This window comes from Schistocerca gregaria, chromosome 4, assembly GCF_023897955.1.
Source record: "Schistocerca gregaria isolate iqSchGreg1 chromosome 4, iqSchGreg1.2, whole genome shotgun sequence".
In the NCBI taxonomy this organism is placed as follows: Eukaryota; Metazoa; Arthropoda; class Insecta; order Orthoptera; family Acrididae; genus Schistocerca; species Schistocerca gregaria.
Window position 1 is genome coordinate 78,680,903 of NC_064923.1, and position 26,778 is coordinate 78,707,680.

Consider the following 26,778-nt stretch of genomic DNA (forward strand, 5'->3'; position numbering starts at 1 on the left):
AACAATATTGCGCAAAATAAAATTGCTGTAGGAGCAGATGCCAAAACTTATCTAATTGCATAGCTGGCAGCAATTTTATACAAGATTCTGCTAATGGTCGTCTTTCTTGAGTAAGTAATACTAGACCAGAACCAAGCCATTCTCAAAACTACCGCAATGAATCCCATCACGTTTTATCAACTACCAGCCTGTAGTTCATTGTCAGTGTACAGAATTTGTAACTTTGCTACTGTAAATATGCAAAGTTGGTTCCCACTCCTCAAGTACATCCCATTCTGAGTTACTTTTTCTTCCCTTTGCAGTTTATTTATCAAAACCCCCATCTTATTTGCTTTTAATCTCAAGAAAGCCTTGTAAGGGCATCCCCCCTTTCTATTCATTTTCATCAATTCTGTTCTTATTTTGAGAACTTGTAAATGTACATGGGTACTTTACTGCTGTCTAATATATCTTTAAACATGAAGTTTGCTACTGACCTGGGCAAGGCTAGCTGCTGCTATAGGTTCCTCATCAAAAGTTTCAAATATCTCTGTGTGTGGTTTTCCAAAGTCTTCCATAAATAACTGAAGAACTTCTCCTGTTTCACGAGTCAAGCACTTATCCTGAAGGGCCTAAAACAGAAATATCAATGAAATGTTATTTTGATTATTTGGAACAAATAATTTTCAACATACACATCTATTTAAAAAAAATTCAAATTAATCAATAAATGAACAACAAATACAGGTCAGTGGTTGATGAACATTGCTCACGTCACTAAAGTGGCCTGCATGTTTTGTAAAACTTGCAACTTAAATCATGGCAGCTACAGGGAGTCAAGGCCAATACCTCTTAGACACCCACGCAGCCTCAATAACTATGAAAATTATGAGAACTAGACATATGTAGAAAACAACACATCATAGTAGTCAAACAGTCAATTTTTTAGTTATATTGCTAGTGTTAAACTTGCAGCCTCAGGAAGGATATCAAATAATGAAATTTTACTTGCTGTGCGTATTCTATACAGCCAGAACAGTATACAATTAAATTTGTAGGTGATTGTAGGATATACAGGGTGCAAAATTAAGTATAAAGATGGCAATGGCTCTAATGCAAATGAGCCTGGATGACAAATGTGAGAACATAGTTTCATGCTGTTTCAACTCTCTGCCAGTATTCATAGTAGCTGGCAACTGATGGGTGCCAGTCTCTCAGTAACACTTGGACTAGAGCCAAACTCACAAACACGAATCAGTAAACACACAAACACCGGCCATGAATGCCTTCATTCTATGATCATGATCAGACATTTTCAGTGGATAAGAGGCCTGAAGAATGGCAACTGTCACACACCCTCCACACAGAGGAAGGTCAGGGCAGCACAGGTGACGTGATGTCATGCATTATCATGTATTCTTACGCAATGCAGTTTATTTAAGCACCATGTATCAAAAATAATCACTTTTCCTTGCCAACTTTCATTGCATGTAAACAAGTCCAAAAACATTGTCTATTATCTTTTTCCTAAGTGAACTGAAGTGTGCTGAACCACGAAACAAACATTTATACCTGTCTCTTATGGAGACCTCTGAACTGCAACGACTACTGTAAATCAATAGCAAAGACGTAACTAAGAACTCTAGCCTCCATGTGAAATTTTAAAACGGCAAAAGAAGCTCCAATTATGATGGTGAATTTACCAGAGCTCTAAATAGTGTGGTATGCCTTGTTTCGTATCAGCACCACATGCTGTAATCTCTCTGTCTAAAACTAGTGCTAAACTGGATCTCGAATTGAGAAAACATTATCCACACTCTGAAGACTCCAAAGACTACCCAAGATAAACTGCTCAGCCCAAGGATGTCCCTACTGTCCAATCCACATCTGTGAGGAGCAAGTGGCTGCTGTCACATACGACAACTTGATAACACTGTCGCTTAGTACACAAAAGGAAAGGAGGGAAGAGGGCAGTTTAGTGTCCTGTCAATGGCAAGGTTGCTGGATGCCGAGAAAAAACTCTAATACAAAAAGGATCGGAAAGGAAACAGTCTATACACTTTTCACGGGAATCATCTTGGCATTTGCCCTTATCAACTCTGAAAAACAACAAAAAACGAATATAACAATCTAATGAAAAGAATAGTTGCTGCTCACCATAAATCAAAGACACTGAGTCGCAAAAAGGCACAACAAAAAGACTGCTGGAAAGTTAGCTTTTGCCCAACAAGTTCTTTGGCAAAAACAGACAACATACACACAAGCACATGGTCACACAAATGCAACTCACACGCACATCACCACAGAGTCTGGCAGCTGGAGTCAGACTGCAAGCAGCAGGGCATTATGGGACAGGCAACCAGGTGGGGGTAAGGAGGAGGCTGGGGTGGGAAGGGGGTGGAACAGCAGGGTAGTGGTGGGGGATGGTAAACTGCTGCTGGGAGCATGCAGGGATGAGGTGGAGAGTGGGGCAGCTAGGTGCAGTCAGGAGGTTAGACAGAGGGTGGGGGAGAGAAGGGGGTTAGCAGAAAAGGACAGAAGTGAAAAGACTGGGTACATTGGTGGAACAGAGGGCTGTGTAGTGCTGGAATGGGAACAGGGAAGGGCTAGATGGGTAAGGACAATGACTACCAAAGGTTGAGGCCAGAAGGGTTACAGGAATGTAGGATATATTGCAGGGAAAGTTCCCACCTGTGCATTTCAGAAAGACTGGTGTTGGCAGTAAGGATCCAGATGGCACAGGCCTTGAAGCAGCCATCGAGATAAATGAAATAATATGAAATTCACATTGAAAACATTATACTGTTACGGTCCATCCTGGATTTTCCATTGTTTAAAACTTGAATATAGATGGCCAGGCAGGGGTCTGAATCCTGCTTCTTTTAAATATGGGTTCAGGGCCTTAACCACCATGCAGTCTTGCACAGCTGGGTACATAGAAATGAAACACCGGGAACAGCATTTCCAGATGCATAAGTAGCAGAAAAAGTTCAATGATTCTGGTTAGACAAACACAAAAGTTAAGACACATGTAGGCAAAATAAGAATCACCAAGGTACTTGGCAAAAGAAAAGTACTGTGTAAGGTTTTTTCATAGACTCAGCTACTTGCAGAATAAAGAACGGATCAGTAGAACAAAAGACAATAATGTATGCTTTTTAACAATGTAGGAGAGGCAATACAAAGCCATTAACAGCCACATCAGGCTTATTCATATGGCAGCCTCATTGAGCTCAAAGCTCTTACTTAGCTGTCTACTTGTTTTCTACAGAGTGATTATAATTAAAGTTAAACTTTCAAAACACTGTAGAAATAACACCACTGGTCAGAATGACGTCACATTGCAACAGAATATTATGGTAAAAAGGGGGAAAACATATGCCAGAAGAAAAATATAGTGCAAAACTTAATCAATAAATGGTACTCTACATGTCAGAATATGTAAATGAAAACCCCTGTTATGTGCACGACCCACTGAAGTCAGGATAAATACCCAGGTACATGGTTTTTCCTCCATTCGCATCTGCAACATTTGCCACAACTGCCTCAATGCAAGATTGTTCTCTGCTTGTAAAGCTGTCTTACAAGAATGATGACTGTGCACAAGTCGCTCTGCAGAAGTTCTGGACACTGAAGGGTTTGAAAAAAGGCATTGGTCTGATGACTGTTGTGAGTCTGAAGAAAATGATTCAGAAATTTGGAAAGACAGGTTTTTTAGGTGTGCAACCTGGTGGAGGGAGAAAACGAATTGATTCGATGTCAGTGGAAGCAGTGACCACAGCAATGCAGGATGACATGAGTGATGGTGTGCAAACGTGTAGTGCATGGAGAATTGCCCGAACATTAGACATACCCGTGAGCATGATGCGTAAAATTCTATGATACATCGTTCTTTACTATCCATTCAAAATCACCCATGTGCATGAGTTGCTTCCTGTTGACCTGCCAGCAAGACAGACCTCTTGCTCACTTGGAAGTGAACAATGATTGGCCATGGAAGATTTTGTGGACAAACAAAGCCCACTTCCATTTGACAGGATATGTCAATACACAGAATTGTCAAATATGGGTAGTGGCAAATTAAACCGCAAATAAACCAGTACCATTTCATCCTGAAAAACTCACTGTGTAGTGCCGGTTTATGGCATCATTTATCATCGGGCCATATTTTTTCAAAGAGACAGCTGCCACAGGTGCTTCCAGTCCTGTTACCTGTACCGTCAGTGGTAAGCGCTACGAGTCTCTTTTATGCAACCACATCATTCCAGCTCTCCAACAGCATGGATTTGTGGATGGGTCATTTTTATGCAAGATGGTGTGCCTCTGCACACTGAAAATCAAGTTAAGCAGCTGCTGAAGCTCCATTTCGGAAATGCTAGAATTATCAGCTGCCATTTCCCTACAGCCTGGCCCTCCCGATCACCTGATCTTAATCCATGTGACCTCTGGCTGTGGGGCTATCTGAAAGATGTGGTGTTTAGTTTTCCGATTGCAAACTTAGCTTATTTCTACAGCAGTTTGATGGCTATAATTGGTCTTGCAAGGATTGTAGGAAGGAGAGTTGACAGTAACATAGTTCATGAATTTGGATAGAATGTTATTTGTGCCTTTGGTTGACTAACTTACAGTCACAATTTAGATGTTGTTTGCAATCAAGTCTCATGATCACCAGGTGTGAGTACATTATAAGCAAGAATCAGATCCAGAATTGAATCCTAAGAGATTCCATAATGAATAGATCCTCACTCTGGTACAACAGCTGCTCTTGATTTGTAATCAACAATTTTCACTATGACTTTTTGCTTCCTTGTTATCATGATAGGATTTTAGCATGTTACCTAACAGGTCCCAAAGTAACAGTGATATTAGTCTGTGATTAACCCAGTCAAAGGTTTTCATCATATTAAGCAAACATATTTACTCGCAAACTGCTTAAACAAAAGATACTACTGGGAGACTGCTCATTTTTAGATCTCATTCACACAGGTGAAGACTGCCTTCTTGATTGACATATTGTTTTGAAGCTCAAATGAACTTCTATTTTTAATGTAGAAGCCAAAATAAAACTGTTTTAAGGGAAATACAGGGTGTCAATGAAAATATAGAAACACCAAAAACACAAAACATTACCATACAGTGTAGGAAAGCCATTGTCATTCAAAATGGATAAATACAGACACTGTATGGTTTTCTAGAGAATCTTATAGTATTCCTCTTGCAAAATGCTGACAGTTTTAGGTGACAATGATGGTATTAAGGAAAGGAAAGACTGTTACTCATCACACAGAGGAGACTTTGAGTCACAGGCAGATACAACATCTATGTTGAGTTTTCAGCCACAAAGTCCTTTTCTAAAGTAGACAACTCTCTCTCTCTCTCTCTCTCTCTCACACACACACACGCGCGCACACGCACATGCAAGCATAACTGTGACCACTGTCTCTGGGCACTGAGACTAGACTCAGGCTTGTCGTGTGTGTGTGTGTGTGTGTGTGTGTGTGTGTGTGTGTGGTGAAGTGTGCTTGCATGAATGTCTGTGTGTTTCCTAGTTTAGAAAAAGGCCTTTTGGCCAAAGACTCAATATATATTGCAGTCTTTTTGTTGTGTTTGTCTGCGAATCAATATCTCCTCTGTATGGTGAGTGGCATTACTTCCTTTTTATAATGTTGTCATAATTACATCCTGGAATTTCTGTGGTTGGAATTTACACTTCTCTGCAAAAAAGACCACAAAGTTTAAATAATATTGAGATCTGGTGACTGTGGTAGCTAGGGAAGATGTGACAATTCATCCTTGTCCTCACAAAACTAGTCTTGGACAATGCAAGTTGTGTAAACAGGGACCCTGTTGTCATTGAACACATCATCAACATTGGGGAACAAATGCTGTATCAACAGATGGACTTGACCAGCAGAACTGGTCACATAACCATTGACAGTAAAAGCGACCTTGCCCAACAACAATGGGCAACATCTTCACCAAACTCCTGCCATGTTTTATTCTTGCTAGTAAGCAGTATGCCTTGCAGGCTTAAGACAGTGTAAACCAAACATATACTTGCCAGAAGTTGAAAACAGTGTAAAACAAGCCTGACCTGACCAAACGACTTTCTTTCATAGTTCCAGGTTTTATGGCTTCAGCACCACATTTTCCTGTTACAGACATTTGCATCACTGCTGCATAGTTTTGGAATTCCAGCCTGCCCTACAATTCCCAGCTTTTTGAGCTCCCTTTGTGTTGCTTGGTGTTGACAGGTTTTGCAATTGTGATATTCAGTTCTGCTGTGACTTCTGCAGCTGTTGTCATCTCATTTTTCATCACAATCCTCTTCAATGACTGACTGTCATGAGCACGAAACACATACTTTTGGCCCCGTTGTGAGTTACTGGGTGATGTTTTTTGTCTGTAAGTGGTCTAAACCTTTGCTACCGCACCTTTTGAAAAACAGAGCACTTTGGCTACTTCAGTTATGGAAGTACCTTCCATACAATCAACACTATACATGGGTCTCCAGTCCCTGTCGTCATTCTACGACCTAATAAACTGTTTCTGTTTTATAGCCATGTGTTTTCTTGTGTTTCTAGTTAGAACACCAGTGATGACAAGCGAGGCTACGATTTTCACGTATTTCGGATCCTATGGTTTTTCTGCCATTCAGCTCTTCCATGGAGGCTCCACTCTAAGTCACTCCTACAACAACAGCAGACAAATACAGCCGTGCTGGAATGGTTGTTGGTTATGCTGATCCAGGCTCCACTGCCAATTGCTCACCACCATTGTTCTCTCTGTATGATGAATCCATGGAACAACGGGATGCTTAAAAGGGCAGCTTCACCAACATTTCATGGCATTCCAGGTGATCGAGAACTGTCATGGATACTCCCTCATATACCACATACTGCACCAGTTAGGCCTTCTGCAAGAGCCAGCATTGCTTCTTGTTACAATATGTGTCATTTGTTGTCCTTGTATCATCAGAAGCATACACATTTGTCGCTGCATGTGCTGAATTCTACCAATGTCGCAAACAGCCACAGCAATTGTATCACACTTGGGCAGCTGAGATTTACCGCCTACATCATGTTAGTTTATCATGGCTAACCCAGGAGTCTTATGCAGGCACTATGGTCCATGATGCAATCATTCATTTGGCCCCAGATACGGAGGTGCACTAGGTTGCCCTTAATTTGGCAGAAGTTTTGAATATTTCACAATCATTTGAGGTCTCTCACACAACAGGCCACCAGTTACAGGCTCGGAGTGGTGTAGCCATTATTGACAGCATGCAGAGCCAGGGCTTGGAACCTCATGTGCTGGGAGAAGAAGGGGTAGCCGCAGTACAAACAAGCCAACCAGACTGCCACAGATTAACACGTCATTGGCAGCAGGCAAAGTGAACACCTTTCTTTCTTGCCCCTCTTGCTTCATACAGCACAAGTGGGTGGCCTGCACCAACCATTGGGTTTCTTGCCACAAATGTAAAAGAAGAAAAGGCTCACACAGTGGTGATATGTCAATCCCTACTCCCTCAAAAGTCACTGCAGGAATCAATGGGTGTTGATATTCATACTGTTATGTTGTTGTCTTAGCCACTGTCTGCAGGCAAGAAAGAACAAACTTTCCATGGAATTACCATACAAGTCAACATGGGGGACACTGTGCCCCTATTTAACTCCCAGACATAGGCCATGCTCGGGTCCCCATTGTTGATGCCCGTCGAGTGTCGGTTGGTAAGCTGTAACAAACAGCAGATGCCTATTCTTGGTCAATTCGCATCAGATATACTTGATGAGTCAATTGACCATTGTGTTACATACCTGGTGGTTAATGATGCAGATGTGAAAATTTTATGGGTTACCTGCCATTGCTACTTTTGCTTTTTCTGTTACAAATGTGGTGCATCTGCTGCTTATCACAAATTGGATTCCTTGAGTCCTGAGTTTTCAGATCTGTTTGCACCAGGGTAATATTCTGTGAACCATTTCATGTCACACATCAACCTCAAATCCTTTATATGCCCTCACTATTTTTCCAGCACAGCTAGTGCCAGCAGCTTTACGTAACCAGGTCAAGCTGGAGCTGAATCAGCTAATGTCACTGGGTGGGACTACAACAATTTCTTCAAGTGAATGGGCTATGCACTTAGGGATCACAAGGAAGCCATCTGGTCGACTTCAGTTCTGTGCCACTATCAATGCACAGGCAATCAGAGACGTGTAGCCCCCTACGTCACCTGGAGCTGGAAGCTTTGTTGGCCACAGTCAACAAGCTCCAGCGTGCCACCTTGAGATGCGGTGGGGATGGGGTGCCTGGGGCAGCCTCTGCTGTGCTAGATGTGAAGGGGTGGGGTGATGGGGGGTGGGGTGGGGTGGGGTGGGGTGGGGTGGTGTGGGGTGGTGGTGGTGGTGGTGGTGGGGGGGGGGGGACATCACAGCTCCCTGTTACTGAGCCGCCCTCTGGTGCGACTAAGCCGGCTTGCACACTCTCACCTCAGTGTGGGTGGCAGACTGTGACGAGGTCTCAAGCCGCAAAGCGAAGGCTGAGGCTCCTGCCAAATCCAATGCACTTTGCTAATAGATTCAGTGTGCTATCTGATGCTGGGGGTGAGGCTGGGCCGGATCAGAATGCACCTTCTGCCAGGATAGTGGCCGCTCCTTCAGTGAGGTCCTGATGGGCATGTGAGGGTGGCACTTTGTTAGTTATTGGGAGCTCCAATGTTAGGCAGGTCATGGAGCCCCTCTGCAACATTACGGCTAGGGTGGGAAAGAAGTCCAATGTTCACTCGGTGTGCTTGTTGGGGGGCCTTGTCCGGGATGTGGAAGAGGCTCATCCCGCAGCTATAGAGCGTGCAGGATGCACCCAGCTGCAGATTGTTGCACATGTCGGCACCAACGATGCCTGTCGTCAGGGTTCTGAGGAAATCTTTGGGTCCTTTCGATGGTTGGCTAAACTGGCGAAGGCAGCTTCCATCTCTCGAGGAGTGGAAGCCAAGCTGACAATCTGCAGCATCGTACCCAGGGTGGACCCGAGTCCTCTGGTTTGAAGTCAAGTGGAGAATCTAAACCAGAGGCTATGTCGACTCTATGCGGTGGAAGGTTGTAGGATGCCCCTCGATAGATTAGGTGTTCGCTACACACAGGAAGCAGCTACATGGGTAGCACAGTACTTGTGGCATGCACATGGTTTTTTTTTAGATTAGTTTCCTCCCCACGGAAAATAAACCGTTGGCCTGAAAAATTACCAGTTCATGATGCTGATGTGGGTGTGCCAACTGTAAAATCTGTTAGTTCACCTAAACAGGTCATTCCAAAGGATTTAAATATGCTAAATCTCATGTTAGTAAATTGTCAAAGTGTTTGTACCAAGATCCATGAGTTACTCTTCGAAATAAACAGTAGCAATGCCAATATTTGTGTGTGTGTGTGTGTGTGTGTGTGTGTGTGTGTGTGTGTGTGTGTGTGTGTGCACTCAACATCGAGGTCATCAGCACCCTATTGTACTAGGTACCGAACGCTGGTTGAAACCAGACATAAATAGCAGTGAAATTTTGAACTCAGACTGGGCTATGGTTAGGAAGGAGACGACAGATGATATGGGAGGTGGTGTGTTCATTGCAGTTAAAAGCTGTTTAAATGCAATTGAAATTGATACTGGGCCGGACTGTGAAACAGTCTGGATAAAGCTGTCCTTTACTGTTCTTGATATACATTAATGACTTACCATTCCACATTGATGAAGATGCAAAGTTAGTTCTTTTTGCTGATGATACAAGTATAGTAATAACATCCAAAAACCAAGAACTAAGTGATGTAATTGTAAATGATGTTTTTCACAAAATTATTAAGTGGTTCTCAGCAAACGGACTCTCTTTAAATTTTGATAAAAAACAGTATATACAGTTCCGTACAGTAAATGGCACAACTCCAGTAATAAATATAGAATTTGAACAGAAGTCTGTAGCTAAGGTAGAATTTTCAAAATTTTTAGGTGTGTCCATTGATGAGAGGTTAAACTGGAAGCAACACATTGATGGTCTGCTGAAATGTCTGAGTTCAGCTACGTATGCTATTAGGGTTATTGCAAATTTTGGTGATAAGAATCTCAGTAAATTAGCTTACTATGCCTACTTTCATTCACTGCTTTCGTATGGCATCATATTCTGGGGTAATTCATCGTTGAGTAGAAAAGTATTCATTGCACAAAAATGTGTAATCAGAATAATTGCTGGAGCCCACCCACGGTCATCCTGCAGACATCTATTTAAGGATCTAGGGATCCTCACAGTAACCTCACAGTATATATATATTCCCTTATGAAATTTGTTGATAATAATCCAACCCAATTCAAAAGTAATAGCAGTGTGCATACCTATAACACCAGGAGAAAGGATGATCTTCACTATGCAGGGTTAAATCTGACTTTGGCACAGAAAGGGGTAAATTATGCTGCCACAAAAGTCTTTGGGCACCTACCAAACAGCATCAAAAGCCTGACAGATAGCCAACTAACATTTAAAAATAAATTAAAAGAATTTCTAGATGACAACTCCTTCTACTCATTGGCTGAATTTTTAGATATAAACTAAGGAAAAAAAAAAAACTTAATCATTAGTGTCATGCAATATTTTGTGTAATGTAATTTCTTGTACAGACATCTTTTATTAACCTGACACATTCCACATCATTACGAAGTGTCGTATTCATGATCTATGGAACAAGTATTAATCTAATCTAATCTAATCTAATCTAATCTAATCTAATCTAATCTAATCTAATCTAATCTGTCAATCAGACAAGGATTGACCATTGTATTAGGATGTTTTTATAGGCCACCAGCATCCGCAACAAATGTCGCAAAACGTTTCAGAGAAAGTCTTGAGTACACAGGAAATAAATAACCAAACTATCCATTAGTTATAGGTGGAGACTTTAATTTGGCATCCATTGACAGGGAAAATTACATGTTTATCACAGGGGGCAGAACCAAAGACTCATGTAAAGTTATTCTAGGCGTGCTCTCAACATGCAACCTCAAGCAATTGGTTAGAAAACTAACTCGAGATGGGAACAAATAAAATATCTTGGTGACAAACAGACTAAGGGTGGTTGGGTTTGGGGTTCCGCTGAAAAGGTCAGGTGTCCACTATACGCAGGAGGCGGCTACACGGGTAGCAGGGGCTGTGTGGCATGGACTGGGCGGTTTTTTAGGCTAGAGGGTCTCGGGAAAACACAAGATGGGCTTCAGTCACAAAGGGTGCAGGCTGAACACAGGAAAAACGTAGATACAGGAACCAGAGGTATAACAGTTGTAAATTGTCGTAGCTGTGATGGGAAAGTAGCAGAGCTCCAAGCGCTAATAGAAAGCACTGATGCTCAAATCGTTATAGGCACTGAAAGCTGGCTAAAGCCGGATATAAGCTCAGCCGAAATTTTTTCGAAGAACCTAACAGTGTTCCGAAAGGATAGGCTGAACACGGTTGGCGGTGGTGTGTTTGTTGCTGTCAGAAATAGTTTAACTCGCCACAAAATTGAAGAAGATAGGGGAGAGAAAGGATCCACTTTGGTACAACAAACATATTACGTAGTTGCTGAGAAAGCAGAGAATTTTGCACAGTCATATTAAACGTAGTCACTGCCCCACTGACAAACAGAAATCATGGAAAATGAAAGCAGCTGTCAAAAGGTCAATGAGAGATTCTTTTAACGAATTTGAAAGCAATATTTCATCTGCAATTCTAAACATAACCCCAAAATAATTTTGGTTGTACGAAAAATCTATGAATGATACAAATAATTCAATACCTTCTCTTGCTGACAGTATGGGTAATGTAACTGATGATGATAAACAGAAGACCGAAATTCTAAACCAATTTTTAAAAAACTTGTTTACGGTACAGGACTGCAGCACCATTCCCCCTTTCAATTATTGAGAAAATGCAAGGATGGCTGACATAGTGTTTAGTGTATCTGGGACTGTAAAACTGTTAAGATCCTTAGACGCCAGGAAGGCATCTGGCCCAGACGGTATTCCTGTAAGATTTTATGTTGACTATACTACAAATATAGCACCATTCTTATCCATCATCTATCAGAGATCACTGGAACAGCGGAAAGTTCCACAGGACTGGAATAGGCCCAGGTCATAGCATTCTATAAAAAAGGTAGAAAATCGGATGCAAATAATTACCGGCCAATTTCACTGACATCGATTTGTTGTAGAATCATGGAACATATTTTGTGTTCAGACATAATGACCTTTCTAGACTCTGAGAAGCCCATCTGCAGAAACTAGCTGGGTTTTAGGAAACAGCGGTCATGCGAGACACAGCTGACCCTCTTTGTGCATGATATACAACAGGCTCTAGATACCGTCTCCCAGGTTGATGCCATATTTCTTGACATTCGACTCAGTTCCGCACTGTCGCTTGCTCCAAAAAGTGCACTCTTATGGTCTATCCGATGACATATGTGGTTGGATAGAAAGTTTTGTAACAGACAGGGAGCAGTATGTCATCCTGAACAGGGTGACTTAAACAGAAACAAGCATAACTTCAGGTGTGTCCCAGGGCAGCGTAAAAGGTCCGCTACTTTTTATGATTTACATAAATGATCTGATTGATGGTATTGCCAGCACCATTAGACTGTTTGCTGATGATGCTGTAGTCTACAGGAAAGTAGTATCACACAAAAGTTGTGAACAAATCAATGAGGATTTGCAGAAAATAAATGCGTGGCAGTTACCACTCAATATTAGTAAGTGTAACCTACTGCATATAACAAGGCGAAAATCCACATTGATGTATGAATATAAAATAAATGCCAAGTCTTTGTTAGCGGTAACATCCATCAAGTATCTGGGTTTGACTATTCGAAATGATCTCAAATGGAATGATCAGATTACACAAGGAATGGGCAAGGCGAACTCTAGATTGCGGTTTATTGGTAGAATCCTCAAGCGGTGCAGTCCTTCAACAAAGGAAATAGCTTACAATACGTTAGTTCGTCCAGTCTTAAGAGTAATGTTCGTCTACATGGGACCCTTATCAGTTGGGTCTGATAGAAGAGATTGAGAAGGTGCAAAGAAGAGTGGCAAGATTCATGACTGGTACATTTAGCCATCGTGAGAGTGTTACAAATCTCATAGAAAGTTTGAAGTGGGACACATTTGTAGACAGACGGTGCACTTATCAGAAGGGCCTGCTCACTAAATTCCGAAATCCGATCTTATGTAGAGCATATATTATCACCACCAACTTGTGCAATGATCGCCATTCAAGGATAAGGGAAATTAGAGCTTGTACGGAGGCATTCAAGACAGTCATTTTTCCCTCGTGCGATCCGCGAGTGGAACAGACAGGGGGAAATATGACTTTGGCACGAATTGTGCCCTCCGCCGCACACCGCTTGGTGGCTAGCGGAGTATAGATGTAGATGCAGGAATTGCTCACAACGTTGGCTGGAGGACAATTTTTTTTCGAAAATAGACTTGGCCAAAGCCTACATTCTGATTTCGTAGGATAAGGCTTCAAACGAGTTCCTTGTAGTTAATATGACTTTCAAACTCTTACAATAACAACAGCTAATGTTTGAGATTGCTAGTGCACCTGCCATCTTTCAACAGTTTTTAGAACAAGTTATGTTGGGTGTCCCTGAGTGCATCAATTATCTTGATGATATTGTGGCAAATGCCACTATGTAGGTTCTCCTACGTAACATCCGTTCTTTGTTTGCAGCTTTACAGGCTGTGGCCCTCAAATGCGATGCTGCCAAGTCTCAATTTCTCCAGCCTTCTATTGTTTACTTGGGTCATGAAATTACCCAGCAGTGTGTGGACCTCATGGAACATGTTACTGCCATTACGGCTTTGCCCCACCCATCCAATTTACAATTTACGAGAACTTCTGGCATTCTTCAACGAAGTAGCTTATTGTCACTAATTCATTCCCAGAGCAGCTACAATCGTCCTTTTGTTTTGTCTGCAGATTGTGAGCATGCTTTTGTGCAGCTCAAGGACTGTCTTCACTCTGTACCAACCACATCTTGCAACATTTTGTCCTGGCAAGTATCTGGTCTTGGTTACCAATGGATCCAAGTACTGGGTGGAAGCAGACCTGGCCCATCACTGTCCACATGGCTCTGAACAGCCTATTGCCTTTGTGGCAAAAACACTCACCTCAACTCAGTAATGTTATTCTCAAAAAACTTCATGTGTTCTTGTATGGTGCAAAATTTCATTTAATTACTGACAGTAAGCCCTTGGTGTCATGTTTAGTCCATTTGCGTTCTTAGTGCACAAAGCCGCTCTTTGTCTTCAGTGTGGACTCTGTTCTTGTTCAGGTACAATTTTGAGAACCATTTTTGTCCTACATCACAACATGAGAGCACTGACACACTGACACAACATAGTATTAGGGTCAGCAGGTGGTGCTGCGCGCTGTTTTTTCGCTGTGGCTGGCCCCTAAGCAATCTTTGTAAAGAGTCTGCTGGTCCTTTTTAGACATTTTGTGGTAGTTGGCCACTGATGCTTTTTCTTGTTGTCTTTATGTCATGCGCAGTCTACCTGCAATGGCAGATGCAACTGTCAAGGTCCTGTCAAAGATATTCCCCATTGGAAGGTTTGCCTTGCACCCTGGTTTCAGACAATGGTCCTCAGCTTGTGGTGCAATCTTTCAAGGACTTTCATGCACACTGAACTGGATTAAAACTGACCATGGCAGATGTGGAGCATTGCTGTACCAATGGTGAAGAAGTCCTACCCTGAATGTGTTCCCTCAGAACATTCAATGAGACACCAGAGGATCTTCACTATTTGTTTGCAAAATCTTCTGACTGGATTTCAAACCTGGACTTCGAGCTATGCTAACATCATGATTGTCACACAGCCTGATGCAGTTTCAGGGATAACTCTAGTTTTGAAACACGCATGATGATTATCTAGGGTAGTGTTATATGTTTCAGGGAATCAGTTTCGTCAAGAGCTTCACATATTGCTGGATAAAATGAAAGTAGATGTCTAAGTTCCATTATGTGACAAAAACAACCATTACAGTTCCCCTGGATGATGTTTATAGGGGGTGGGAAGGAACTGAGAAGATTGGTCATGTCTCAGCGTCTGCCTGAACCATCTCTTTAATAGGAATGATATCAATGAGCATAATTTCAACATCAGTATTGGGGTGGGTCCAATGCAGCAGGTCCACCTCTTCCTTTGGTTTTTTCTTGTCCTCTTTTTTTCTTTTTGTCTTTGGTCTCCTTGTGGAGATTTAACTCTCGTTGGTAGGCATTTGGTTGTAAATCAGGGAGAGAGGATGAATGAGCTGTCTTGCAGCAGATAACCCATATCTCCAGAGAGCACTGGCTGATTTCGGGCTGAGATGCAGAGTTAGTCTGTTGAGAAGGTCCAGAGGAAGGCAATTGTCTGCTAGGGGAGACTGTGGTTGAGTAGGAGTCTCTTCTGTCACGGGTTAGAGAATGAAGGTCCCCTATATAGATGCAGCAGGAACAGAGGGAAAGGTGGCCCTATCCACTCACATACAGATGAATTTGACGGCCACCAAGGTCAGACATTGAGGGAGAAGCAGATTTTACCATTATTATAGATGGGGACTTATTTATATGGTTGCAAAGTTTGTGGTCATTTGAACTGGATGTAGGCAATCATGTTTTTCCTTTGCCTTGGAATACAAATGATGATCTGGGGTTTTGTAATCCTAAACCATTTCTTTCCTGTCTTTCATACGAAATAGTTCAAAGAATGAGGGGATTGTTGTTTTCCTTCATTGATACTTTTGGTAGTTGGACACATGGAGTAATCTCATTTCTCATGCTGCGACTGTTTGCAGTCTGCACATACGGAGATATTAGTGCATCATAACTTGAAGCCAATTCACAAATATGTAAAACACCATATCGGAGGAGGGAGTGCAAAGTATGGATTTTCATCACAACAGTAAACCATTCTCCAATATCCACCCCATTACCTTTTGGTCCCCATCGGATACAGCGAACATACTGGATATTTCGCTTTTTCCAATTTTCCACACAGTTCTTTCTGAAACAGTGGAGGGCAAGAAAGAAGATCTTTTAATGTAAGATCTTGATGAACAACAACACAGTGAATCAAGTTGAGGCTCCTGTGCAGGGGGGCAATTTGCAAGAGGAATGTCACTAACTTTCTCACAGAAAAACAATGCCTATAACAGAGTAGATGTCACTATATTAATGAGAATGCAGCTGAACTATTTTAAGCATGGAATTTGGAATGGAGGCAGCTGAAATTAGTGGTAACTAGCAAGGTGTAGTATGAGAGACAGACAAGCATAAATTTCAAACAATACAGGTAATGGTTGGGGTATATAAGCACAGTACACAAGATTACAGATGGTTTACCAAATCACACACATTAAGTGCATGCTTCGAAATTAACAATTATGGAATGTTCATCAAGGTAGTTCAGTTTGCAGATTTCAAAAGATAATGTGGCACAAATGAGTAATGTGAAATTGCACAACTGCTGTTTGAGTGGGGTAAGACGTTCCATGGACTAAGAGGTGAGTCTTTGAGAGGGCCCCGGATCTTTAAGGATGCCACTTTGAACCAACGGGATTAAGATCCCTATGGAAGACGCTGCTAGTTGAGGTGTTATAAAGCTGACACAGACATTTTCTGACATTCACTTGTTGTCATGTACCACAACTGCAGGCTCTTTGTCCACTGAGAGGATAATTATGAAGTCTTAATTTTTGAGGGAACAGAGATTATGGGACTCTTACATGGATGGGTTGTGATCATGATGTAAGAATCTGAGAAAGGAAAAACAACGCTGGCTGTCAGGATTTTTTTGAAAGCTAGTGCGGAGTGGTTTTGTGGGAATGGTGATGGATCAAAATGATATTGTGGGCAAAATTGTTTAGGGGCAAGGTTGGAGGTTAGCTTTGCTGTTTAAAAGGTTTACGGGTTATATAGTAAAATGACATTTTAAGTTGAAGGGCTGTTACACTTTGGGCTGAAAATGTGCCCCTTGGACTACACATATAATACAGGAGGGGATTTGTCAGTTAATATCTAGCAGATATTCACGAGCAGGACCATCCAAACATTATGCCATTCAAACACATGAACAGCTATAAACCTTCACTCTGTGGATACGACAGAGTAACTATCTTGTCAACCCTAGAACATTAAAATGGAAAAACTGTTACATTGCTACTAAACCATCGTAAAGTTTTTTATTCAAAGGAAGTCATGTGTAGAGGTTATGCATTAGTTAATTACAATTATTAGATCTCGGTGGGGCATTACATACCTAACTAGGTACAAAACGTCTTATTTTATACCTAGTGCAACACACAAATTTTACAATGGCTTAGTAATCCATGATTAATAATGTAACATGGTATACAGAAAAATACAAACCTTAAGAGTTTCGAGATATTCACGAGGCAAAATGTGGTTTAATGAGACAAGACCTTGACCCAGTTTGACATAAAGTCCACCATTCTTCAGACAGCCATCCAGAATACTATCTGCAGCTCTCTGGTGAATTGGTTTCAGCGCCTCAACGTATTCATCCGACATTTCATCCAGGCCATGTAAAGACCACCAATAATCAAATGAGATTTTCAGGCCCACTCGCAATGATCTGTGACAAAAAAACTTCCATTATATAACCATTCCTAATAATGCCACTTAAATTAATAATCTGATATTGCACAGTGTGACAAAACTTCCTAAGCATTTTGAATATCAAAAGCTAAATGGTTAGCATTTTGAATATCAAAAGCTAAATGGAAAGATCTACTGGCAGTCTTCTAGTCACACAAAAGACAATCTTACCAGCAGTACTGGAATTACCGAAAGAATTTCATTTCAATGACATTAGCAACACAATGAAGTGGTGATTAGGAATCACATATTTGTGGATCAGATACTAATAAATAAACACCACTACTGAGATTAAGAATATTACAGACACAATATTATTATACAGCTGCATTTCAAAAGACGCAAGGAACTCCACCATTCTCTCTTACAAAAATACACACCTAAAACAATCCCTACTATATAACATCAAAATACCAACAATTTAGTGTTAGGAAGAACCTTTTCCATGTCACAACCACTTTTGCTCAATGATCATCAAGCAACACTGAAAATGCAGGGAAATAACATACTACGCACACTTGACCTGAGTCAAGTGTGCACATCATACTGTATTCCCTGCTCATGGTGTTCAAGAATGTAACTTTAATGTAGAGAGTTAGACTTCTTAAGTCATAATATCAACACAATTCTGAGAGAATTAATTGCAAAGATTGTTGGCGAATTTTGTCATCTGATGATGTTCACTGAATGAAATGAATTGTGACATAATAAATGTACCTAACAGAGCTGTGGTGGTTCTGGCACACGCAATGAACATGATTGTCAACAATTAGGTGACTTATCCACAGAAATAAACTAGAATTGTAGTTTTCTAAATAATCATTACTAACTTAAACACAACACTTGAGAAAAAAAAAATTGATTAGGTATGAAAATGAGAGGCGTGACATGATCAGTTATGCAGAAACAGCTGCAGTAACAATTTGCTGCTTCCAGAAGAAAAAAAACAGGTAAGTATTTCTATGACTCGCACTCTGAGGGTTCCATGGGGGAGTGGGGGGGGGGGGGGCGTAACGGTTTTTTTTATATTGATTTTTTCCGTATCAGTTGAATCTGACTGTTAATACCGCTCTGAATAATTGGTTTCTTAAATAACTGATTTTTAGTTTTTTATTTCTATAATTTGCTATAAAAAATGTAAAAATTGGAGAAAGATTGAAAAATTTTAATGCTGTTTCAAGATACATGTAATCAAAATATTAAAATAAATACACAAGTAAAAGAAAACTCAGTCCATCCACTGTTTGCTACTTTCCTCAAAAAAAGTGGTAAGTGGCTGAATACTAAACAAAATCACTAGTATTGCCCTACTGATTAAAATTTTTTGAACTCTGCTCAAAACTCTTCTTGTAATCAGGGATCAAACCACAATCTGAGTTACGATTAGTCAGTTGTCAAGGGTGAAAACTGAGGTTGAAGAACTGTGTTTTTCATGTTAATTTGCCCACTTTCAAGGGTTACAAGCAGATAAAGGCATATTACAAAGACAAAAGCAGCTGTCCAGCAACTTCCTATTTCTACTGTATAGTATGAATGAGTTATTGTTAAGTTTTTAATTTATTACTGTTACCATAATATCTCCCTCCTTTTGTTATTTCATATAAATGGTAGACAAATCTTTAATCTTTTAAAGAAAATGTACTTCACTGCTACATCACTTCATAAAAATATTGCCACACTAGTGTTGGTGTCATTCTGCAATATAAAGGCTGTCCAACGATGACAGTGAGAAATTGTTGTATAGACCATGAGAGAACAAGTCTTGCACACTGCATGTACACACATATCTTAAGCTATGACACAAGGCAACAGGGACATTATTGTCTCATCAGTGCTATACCAGTTCCTATGATGTGTGTGTTGCTTGTTTCTATCAGCATTGTTATTAAAACAGCGCTGATCGTATTTTTCCATTTTCTAGACTAACGCAATATTTCAAACCAATGCAAATTATATAAATAAAAATTGCATCTTCTTTTTAAAAAAAATGTTTATTTTAACAATGAAAAATTTCAGCATGGCTGTTATGGCTAACTGATATCTCGGTGTTTTCACTTTGTTATTAGTAAAAAATAAAAATGTTATAACCGAGACCAAACAATACTGAAAAATACCAGCTATTCAGAACTAAACACCAATACCAGATTTTAACCGGTCAGTTTTTCCCATCCCTGGGGTTCCATACAAACTTAACTATGTATATAGATGATGATGATGATAATAATAATAATACATAACAATAGTTTTGAGTGGCTCCACGTACGTCACATGTAGAGCTCGGAGCAAAGACATGCGTGATCAAAATTTGTTTGTAAACATCGGGCCACATACTGTGGTAAAGTATTATTCAACAGGTGCAGAATCTACCTGACGAAGAGCATCTGTAATCTCCGTCGAGAAAAGAGGAATGTAGGAACTCTGGTACCATGGAAGATTTCCAACACCATACACTATTCACAGAATGTTAACATGAGGTCTTTGAGACAGTAACATTTGTTGGTTCTCATTTAAAGTGTAACCTTTTGTGAAAGTTTGTGACAGCATACAGAATCAATTGGGAGCAATCTACACTTTTATTTAAGCAAAAATCTGCAAGACAGAAAGAAGTTGGATGCCAAGGAAGGACAGGGCAGGGCACAGGTGGATCCTGAGGTAAATTACAAGTGTTGCAAGGCTGAATATCTACACCAATCTAATAAGGGACTGTAAAGGTGGCAATATTACATGCAGCAACATGGAGTAATAGGTCTATAACAGTTGTTGATCAAGTAGTCAAATCATTGCCACATTAGCTAAATCCAGCAGTCAGCAGTCATTAGATACTAATAAACACTCCATGTGTTGACCGTATGGGTATAAGTGGAAAGTGACACATTTAAAAAAAGATTTACAGGAACAAATTCCGTAATTAATCAGGAGAGAGATGAAGTGTTGCCAAAGGCAACAGGGAACATAAACAACAACACAGATGCACCTGGGCTAAGAGCATCCGTCTAATCCAATGAAACACACAGTCCTAGAAAAACAAGCATGCAGCCAGCAATGTCCAGCCATCATACTGCTGTCAATGACTGATCCAAAGCCAGCAGGCAGTCTACACCATCGCAACACCAGCAAGCTGTCTAAACAACTGCGTCATCATCATGTAATCGTTGAAGATCAGACCATCACCAGCACAAGTATGACTACAGTGAGCTAAATCAGTATTTTACTTCAAAATTGTTCTTATGGGTGTAGTGTGATGATTAGGTGATATTTATGAGTTTGTTTTTGCCAGTGATAACAAGGAAAATGTCAACAGAAGTTCATATGGGAACATTATTACAAAAACTGGATGAAAAGTTTACAGAAGTTCATATGGAAATGTTATTACAAAAACTGAATGAAAAGTTTTCATACTTCAGAAATCAGATTAAAGAAACTCAAGAGCAAGTAATAGAAAACCAAAACAGATTGTGACAAGAATTAGAAAATCAGCATACAGACACTCATGAACAAGTAATTGAAAACCAAAACAGACTGCGACAAGAATTAGAAACTCAGGTCAAAGACTTTCACGACGCATTTGAGGCGCATTTAGCATGTAAACTAGATCAAAGACTCAACTTGTTAAGAGTAGAAATACACATCAAAGTCTTGAAACAATGTGACTTAGTTCAGGAATAGGTACATTAACATAATAACAATTTGCATACAGACATAAATAGTTTATGTAACTTTGCAGAAACAGAATGTAAATGGGTAAAAGATCAGATGTCAGATGCACAAACACGAATAGAAATCTTAGAACAGAGAAGCGACAACAGAGATTCTGTATATGCGCATGACATACATAAAGGTTTGGAGGAAAAAATACAAGCATTGTTAGATCACAAATTTAAGGAAACTTTGCCCACTTTAGGAAATCTTCCAGGGAAGATGTCACTGATAACACCAATGAGTTTAAAAGCACCAATGAGTTTAAAAGACTATGGAACGAATTGGCAAAAACTAGAAGGAAATTAACAGAAAGTCAGGATGAAGGTAAATCTTTCAACACAACAGCCCTACTAGAGGAATTACAGTTGGGAAGCGGAATGAACTTTTGTAAACATTTTCCAAAGCTCAAACCAGATGGGGAAATACATCCAACGTACTTCCTATGAGTGTTTTCCAGGCCATTACCACAAAAGTGGGAACACCCTAGGAAGATAGATTTGTTTTGGAGAGGAGAAAAAATTAGACTCAAATGGAGACTGTGTGCACCGAAATCAGTAGAACTTGATTTAATTACATTTATTCATTGTGGTTAGGGACACTTTGGGGTACGAAAATGTGTTCGACACATGGTAAAATTTACTTTAAGAACTTAAATAAAAAAGTACTGTCAGTACTACATATACTTGAAGCTTGCTAAAAGATCAATAATGTATAAGTTATACCCAATAATACGTAAAGGCTTGCATGACCTAACGGTTGCTGACTTCTTAGGCCAGTTACCAATGAATAGAGGGGGAGGAGGGGGGGGGGGGGTTACTTACATATCTGTGATAGTGGAGTGTAGATGAAAGTATGTTAAATTTATCCTATTAAACATGCCAACACAGAGACGGTGATTAGATGTCTACAGGAATATTCCTCAGACACAGGAAAGCCATGTACACTGTTCACAGACAATGGCGCATAGTTTGTGAGTAAAGCCTTTAAAGAGTTTTTAGCATGGGAAAATATTAGACTCATTGCTATCTCAAAATACCACCCATGAGGTAGACCTTGAGAATATATCACGAAAGAAATCTGTAGGTTATGTGGGACATACTTTCCAAACAGATATACAACTTGGGCACAGAAAGTACTAGAATTCCAAATAATACTTAATGAACTTTCACGTTTAGCTAATGTTTTATCTCCAATTGAAATAATGCATGATAAATTTATAGGTGAGCCACTGTTGAAGATACTTAAATGCCAGAAGATGATAATAACATACATGGAGACAACATAGACGATGACATAAAAGAAAATTTATAATGAGCAGCAGACGAAAGGTTGCATAAATGTAATGAAAAAGCTTCAACACAAACCTTTGATGTGGATGACTTGGTACTAATTGAGGAAGTACACCATAGCTCAAATTTTAAGAAAGAAACACACAAATTTTTCCCTTGATATAGCAATCCTTACAAAGATTTAAATGCACCGCATCCCTAAGCAGTAATCTTGGTCGATCCAGAAAGAAGTCAAGAAAAGGGATTATATAATATTGATATGTTAAAGCAGTGTAAGACTCCATTAAATTAAACTTGGGAAAGAAACACGGCAAAAACAACACATCGTTCTTAACAGTGAAAGTGTGTAAACAAATACTGTCAACTGTTATTTAATCAGCTGTTAAGTATTCCTTTAATATAAGATTGTCCGCCCCGATAGCCGAGTGGTCAGCGCGACGAACCCGGGTGCGATTCCCAGCTGGGTCGGGGATTTTCTCTGCTCAGGGACTGGGTGTTGTGCTGTCTTCATCATCATTTCATCCCCATCCGGAGCGCAGGTCGCCCAGTGTGGCATCAAATGTAATAAGACCTGCACCAAGGCGGCCGGACCTGCCCCGCAAGGGGCCTCCAGGCCAATGACACCAAATGCTCATTTCCATTTCCAATATAAGATTTATGACTAAAGAGGCAGGTTACTCACCATCATTATATAGTAAAAAGAAGGGTTGGGTTTGTATGTGAATTTTTTTAAAGGGAGATTAATCATGGGTAGTGATATTGACCCAAAAATAGACTGACTACAGAAACTATATTGACCATTGACATTGACTTAAATGAATATACTTGCTTATTCCACTGCATTTCATACGGGTTTGTTAGGATCAATTTTTGGGGTTTCTGGGATGGTGAAGGCATGGTACATCCATTATGTAGGCAATACTGAACACCATGAAGTACCTTAGCAGATGGGGTCCCTAGTCTCTGGGGTGGGGGATGGTAAGGGAATCCACCTATAGGATACTGTCTACCTTTCTTCTTCGATCATAACAAACCTATCTGTCTATTTCTTTTTCTTACTTCTCCACTAGGGTACCAAATCTATCTTCCCTGTATCCATAAGCAAAGTTCCTATTGCAGGATCCCTTCTTTTTACAGTCTACAAAGCAGAATTTACAACCTACAACAGGAGGATTGCACTAGGGGGTATTTCACATATGACGATGACAATGGACTACTCTCATGACATGGTACAAGGTGTGAAATATCATGATCACCAAGGATGTAACTGATGATCTTTTTTACCTTTTGAAGTAATTTGATGTGATGGGGTGGATTTGCGTTTAACTTTTATGAGGGAGGTGAGGGATGCATACTACACATATATATATCTCTCTCTCTCTCTCTCTCTCACACACACACACACACACACACACACACAGTTACAGACTATGCACAAACAAAAATGATTTAGGGGTATTCTTTTGCTACGCTTGCAACTGTTTCAAGGGGAGGGAGGAATAGGTCAGGGTGTCCTATTAATAATCTTGATATAGAAATGACAAGCCAACACTATGAAGGCAAAGGAGTTTTGGAGGGAGGAAAACAGACAGGAGAACTCGTGGTGGAAAAGTGGAAGATAGCTGGAGTTTCATGGAGGGTACAGCCTTAAGATGAGATGAAGTGAAAGGGCAGAAGTGCTGAAGTACTCAATAAAGTAATAGAAAAGGAGGGAGCACTTCAGATTGCAAGTTATGGGTAAGTAATCCCCAAAGAAGGGAGCTTATGCTGGGTTCTTGTGAACCTAAGGAAGGGAGGACCCCAACCACTTTAGAAGAAAGGAGCAGTACATCACTCCAATCAGGCCTACAAAATAAGAGGGAAAGAGTGCTGAATTCCTGGAAAGATAGCCTCCAATGTGGGGAAATACTTGAGGGTAATATTTGCAAAGAAAAGGAATAAGGACTTTGCTTAAGGGAGCACCTATGCCAAACTGGATAATAAATTGGGAAAGTAAAAATTAGCCAACTCTATAGTTTACCATAAGTATTTGAGTCTCAGCATCTGATCTTAAAGTTGTTTAACAATTGCTTCCTCCAAAGGCAAGAACATAAATTAATGGAATTAACCATAATTAAACAGCTGAAAGTGCTCTGAAAGAAAGCAATGCAATTATTAATTATGGATCACCCTATGTCACTGTGCTAGGAAAAGTAGAGGAGCTATTAAACATAAAACAAAGTGAATGAAAATTCAATTAGAGCATATGTATGTTTGTAGTGATTGATCATGACATTTCTTCTCTTAGTGAAAGGATACATAGTGATTCATGCCATCATGAAAGAGCACCTATCACACATGTCAAATATAGAGCTCAAAGTAAAGATGTGCATGATCACAATTAGTTTCTAAACATCGAGCCACATACTGTGGGAAAGAATGACTCAACAGGAGCAGAGTCTACCTGAGAGACAGCATTTGTAACCTCTGTGGAGAAAGGAGGAATGAAGGAGCTCTGGTACCATGGAAGATTTCTGTCATCAAGGAAGATGAATATGGTGTTTACAGGGTGTCCCATTTATCTTGACCACCCTAAATTTGTCATGTTGCAAATTCCAAAATGTTTCAAGCAACTGTTCTTTATCCGTCAGAGGGACATTGATCAGCATGACTGCCTTCGTTGTAGCTATGTTTTTTACAAAGATATGAACAGCAGTATGACTTTTTCAAATGACACACTGTATTTTTTATTCAGTAATTCATTTCCTCTCCTAAAGACCTATTCAAAAATGTATTACAGTGTACCATTCACTGAAACACACAACATTATTAATTACATAACATAATACTGACTCTGAGCCCGGGATCACAAATTCGTCCACTTACTGGAGTTGTCAGAAAACAAATGAAAACCAAGCACAAACATAATACAAAATTGACTTTGACTCTCCTGTACCATTGCCTAGGAGTAGAACATTCAAAAGTGCTCAAAGTGGTGACCCTGGACACTGATACACAGGTGCATTCGTTGAATGAAAGAATTATTTACTGCTTCCAGTGTTGCCTGCTGAAGAGAATTACAAGCAGGCACGATACGTTCCTGCATGTCCTCTGGAGTTGTTGGAATGTCGCGACAGACAATGTCTTTAATGCATTCCCAAAGAAAAAAGTTCAGGGGACCTAGCAGGCCAAGTAACTGTTCCTTCTCGACCAATCCATCTGGCAGGATACCTTCAGTTCAGAACACGACGTGCACGCAAGGCATTATGTGCTGGACATCCATAGTGTTGATACCACATAAGCATTCTGGTTCTTAGCGGCACATCATCCAGAAGAGGAGGAAGAATTCGTCTGAGGAAGTTGTCATACGCTGTGCTGTTTACACTATCATTTATGAAATAATGGCCATTCCATACCAGATCTTAATTCTCCATTGCCGCTGATGTTCCACCTGTCTAAGCCATCGTGGGTTGTCACTGGACAAAAAATGCAATTTTCTTGTATTTATTTGTCCTTTGTTTTAGAAGAAACATTCATCGATAAATAGAACATTGGAAACAAATTCGGGTTGGTGAGGATTTGCTGCTGTGTCCACTGAAAGAACTGTACATGATTCTGGAAATCATTCCCATGCAATTCTTGATGTAGGTATACATGGTTAGGATGGAACTGGTGACATGTAAGAATACAATGTATACTGGTTTTAGGAATGCCAATCTCGTGTTCAAGCTGCCACGTGCTCATATGTGGATTCATGGCAACGGAAGTGAGAACAGTAACTTCGGAGCTTCATCTGTGCGAGTCTACAACAACTGCATTGTCATGGGTTGAAACTTCCCATTTCCTGAAGCGTCGCAACAAGACGAGAAAGCATCCATCGGGAAGGTGGGTTCTTGTCAGGATATTGCTCTCTGTACAGTTCCACTGCCTGCGTAGTATTTCACCTGCCTTCAACAACAACAACAACAACAACAACAACAACAATAAAAGAAACATTATGTCAATGCAGTTTGTGGGGAGGTCAGCCTTTACTGTATGCCTACTCTACACTTCAGTACTTAAAAGGACTAAACTACTGTACTAAATGTACCTGTATATAATAAAACAGTATTGCAATTACTGTTCTGCTAACATACATTCCCCATAGATGAGTAGCATTTCTACCTTCT

The 26,778-nt window shown here is 40.3% G+C and overlaps 1 protein-coding gene across 1 annotated transcript in view; it reads right to left on the bottom strand.

Moving 5' to 3' along the window:
- The window catches only part of LOC126267138 (uncharacterized aarF domain-containing protein kinase 5-like), a 156,113-nt gene that overhangs the window by 99,034 nt on the left and 30,301 nt on the right, over nucleotides 1-26,778 (bottom strand). Inside the window, exons 3-4 of the mRNA XM_049972062.1 lie at nucleotides 17,394-17,619; nucleotides 477-611 (exon numbers count right to left, since the gene is read on the bottom strand). Coding sequence (XP_049828019.1) covers nucleotides 477-611; nucleotides 17,394-17,619 — 361 coding nt within the window. The remainder of the gene's footprint in view (nucleotides 1-476; nucleotides 612-17,393; nucleotides 17,620-26,778) is intronic.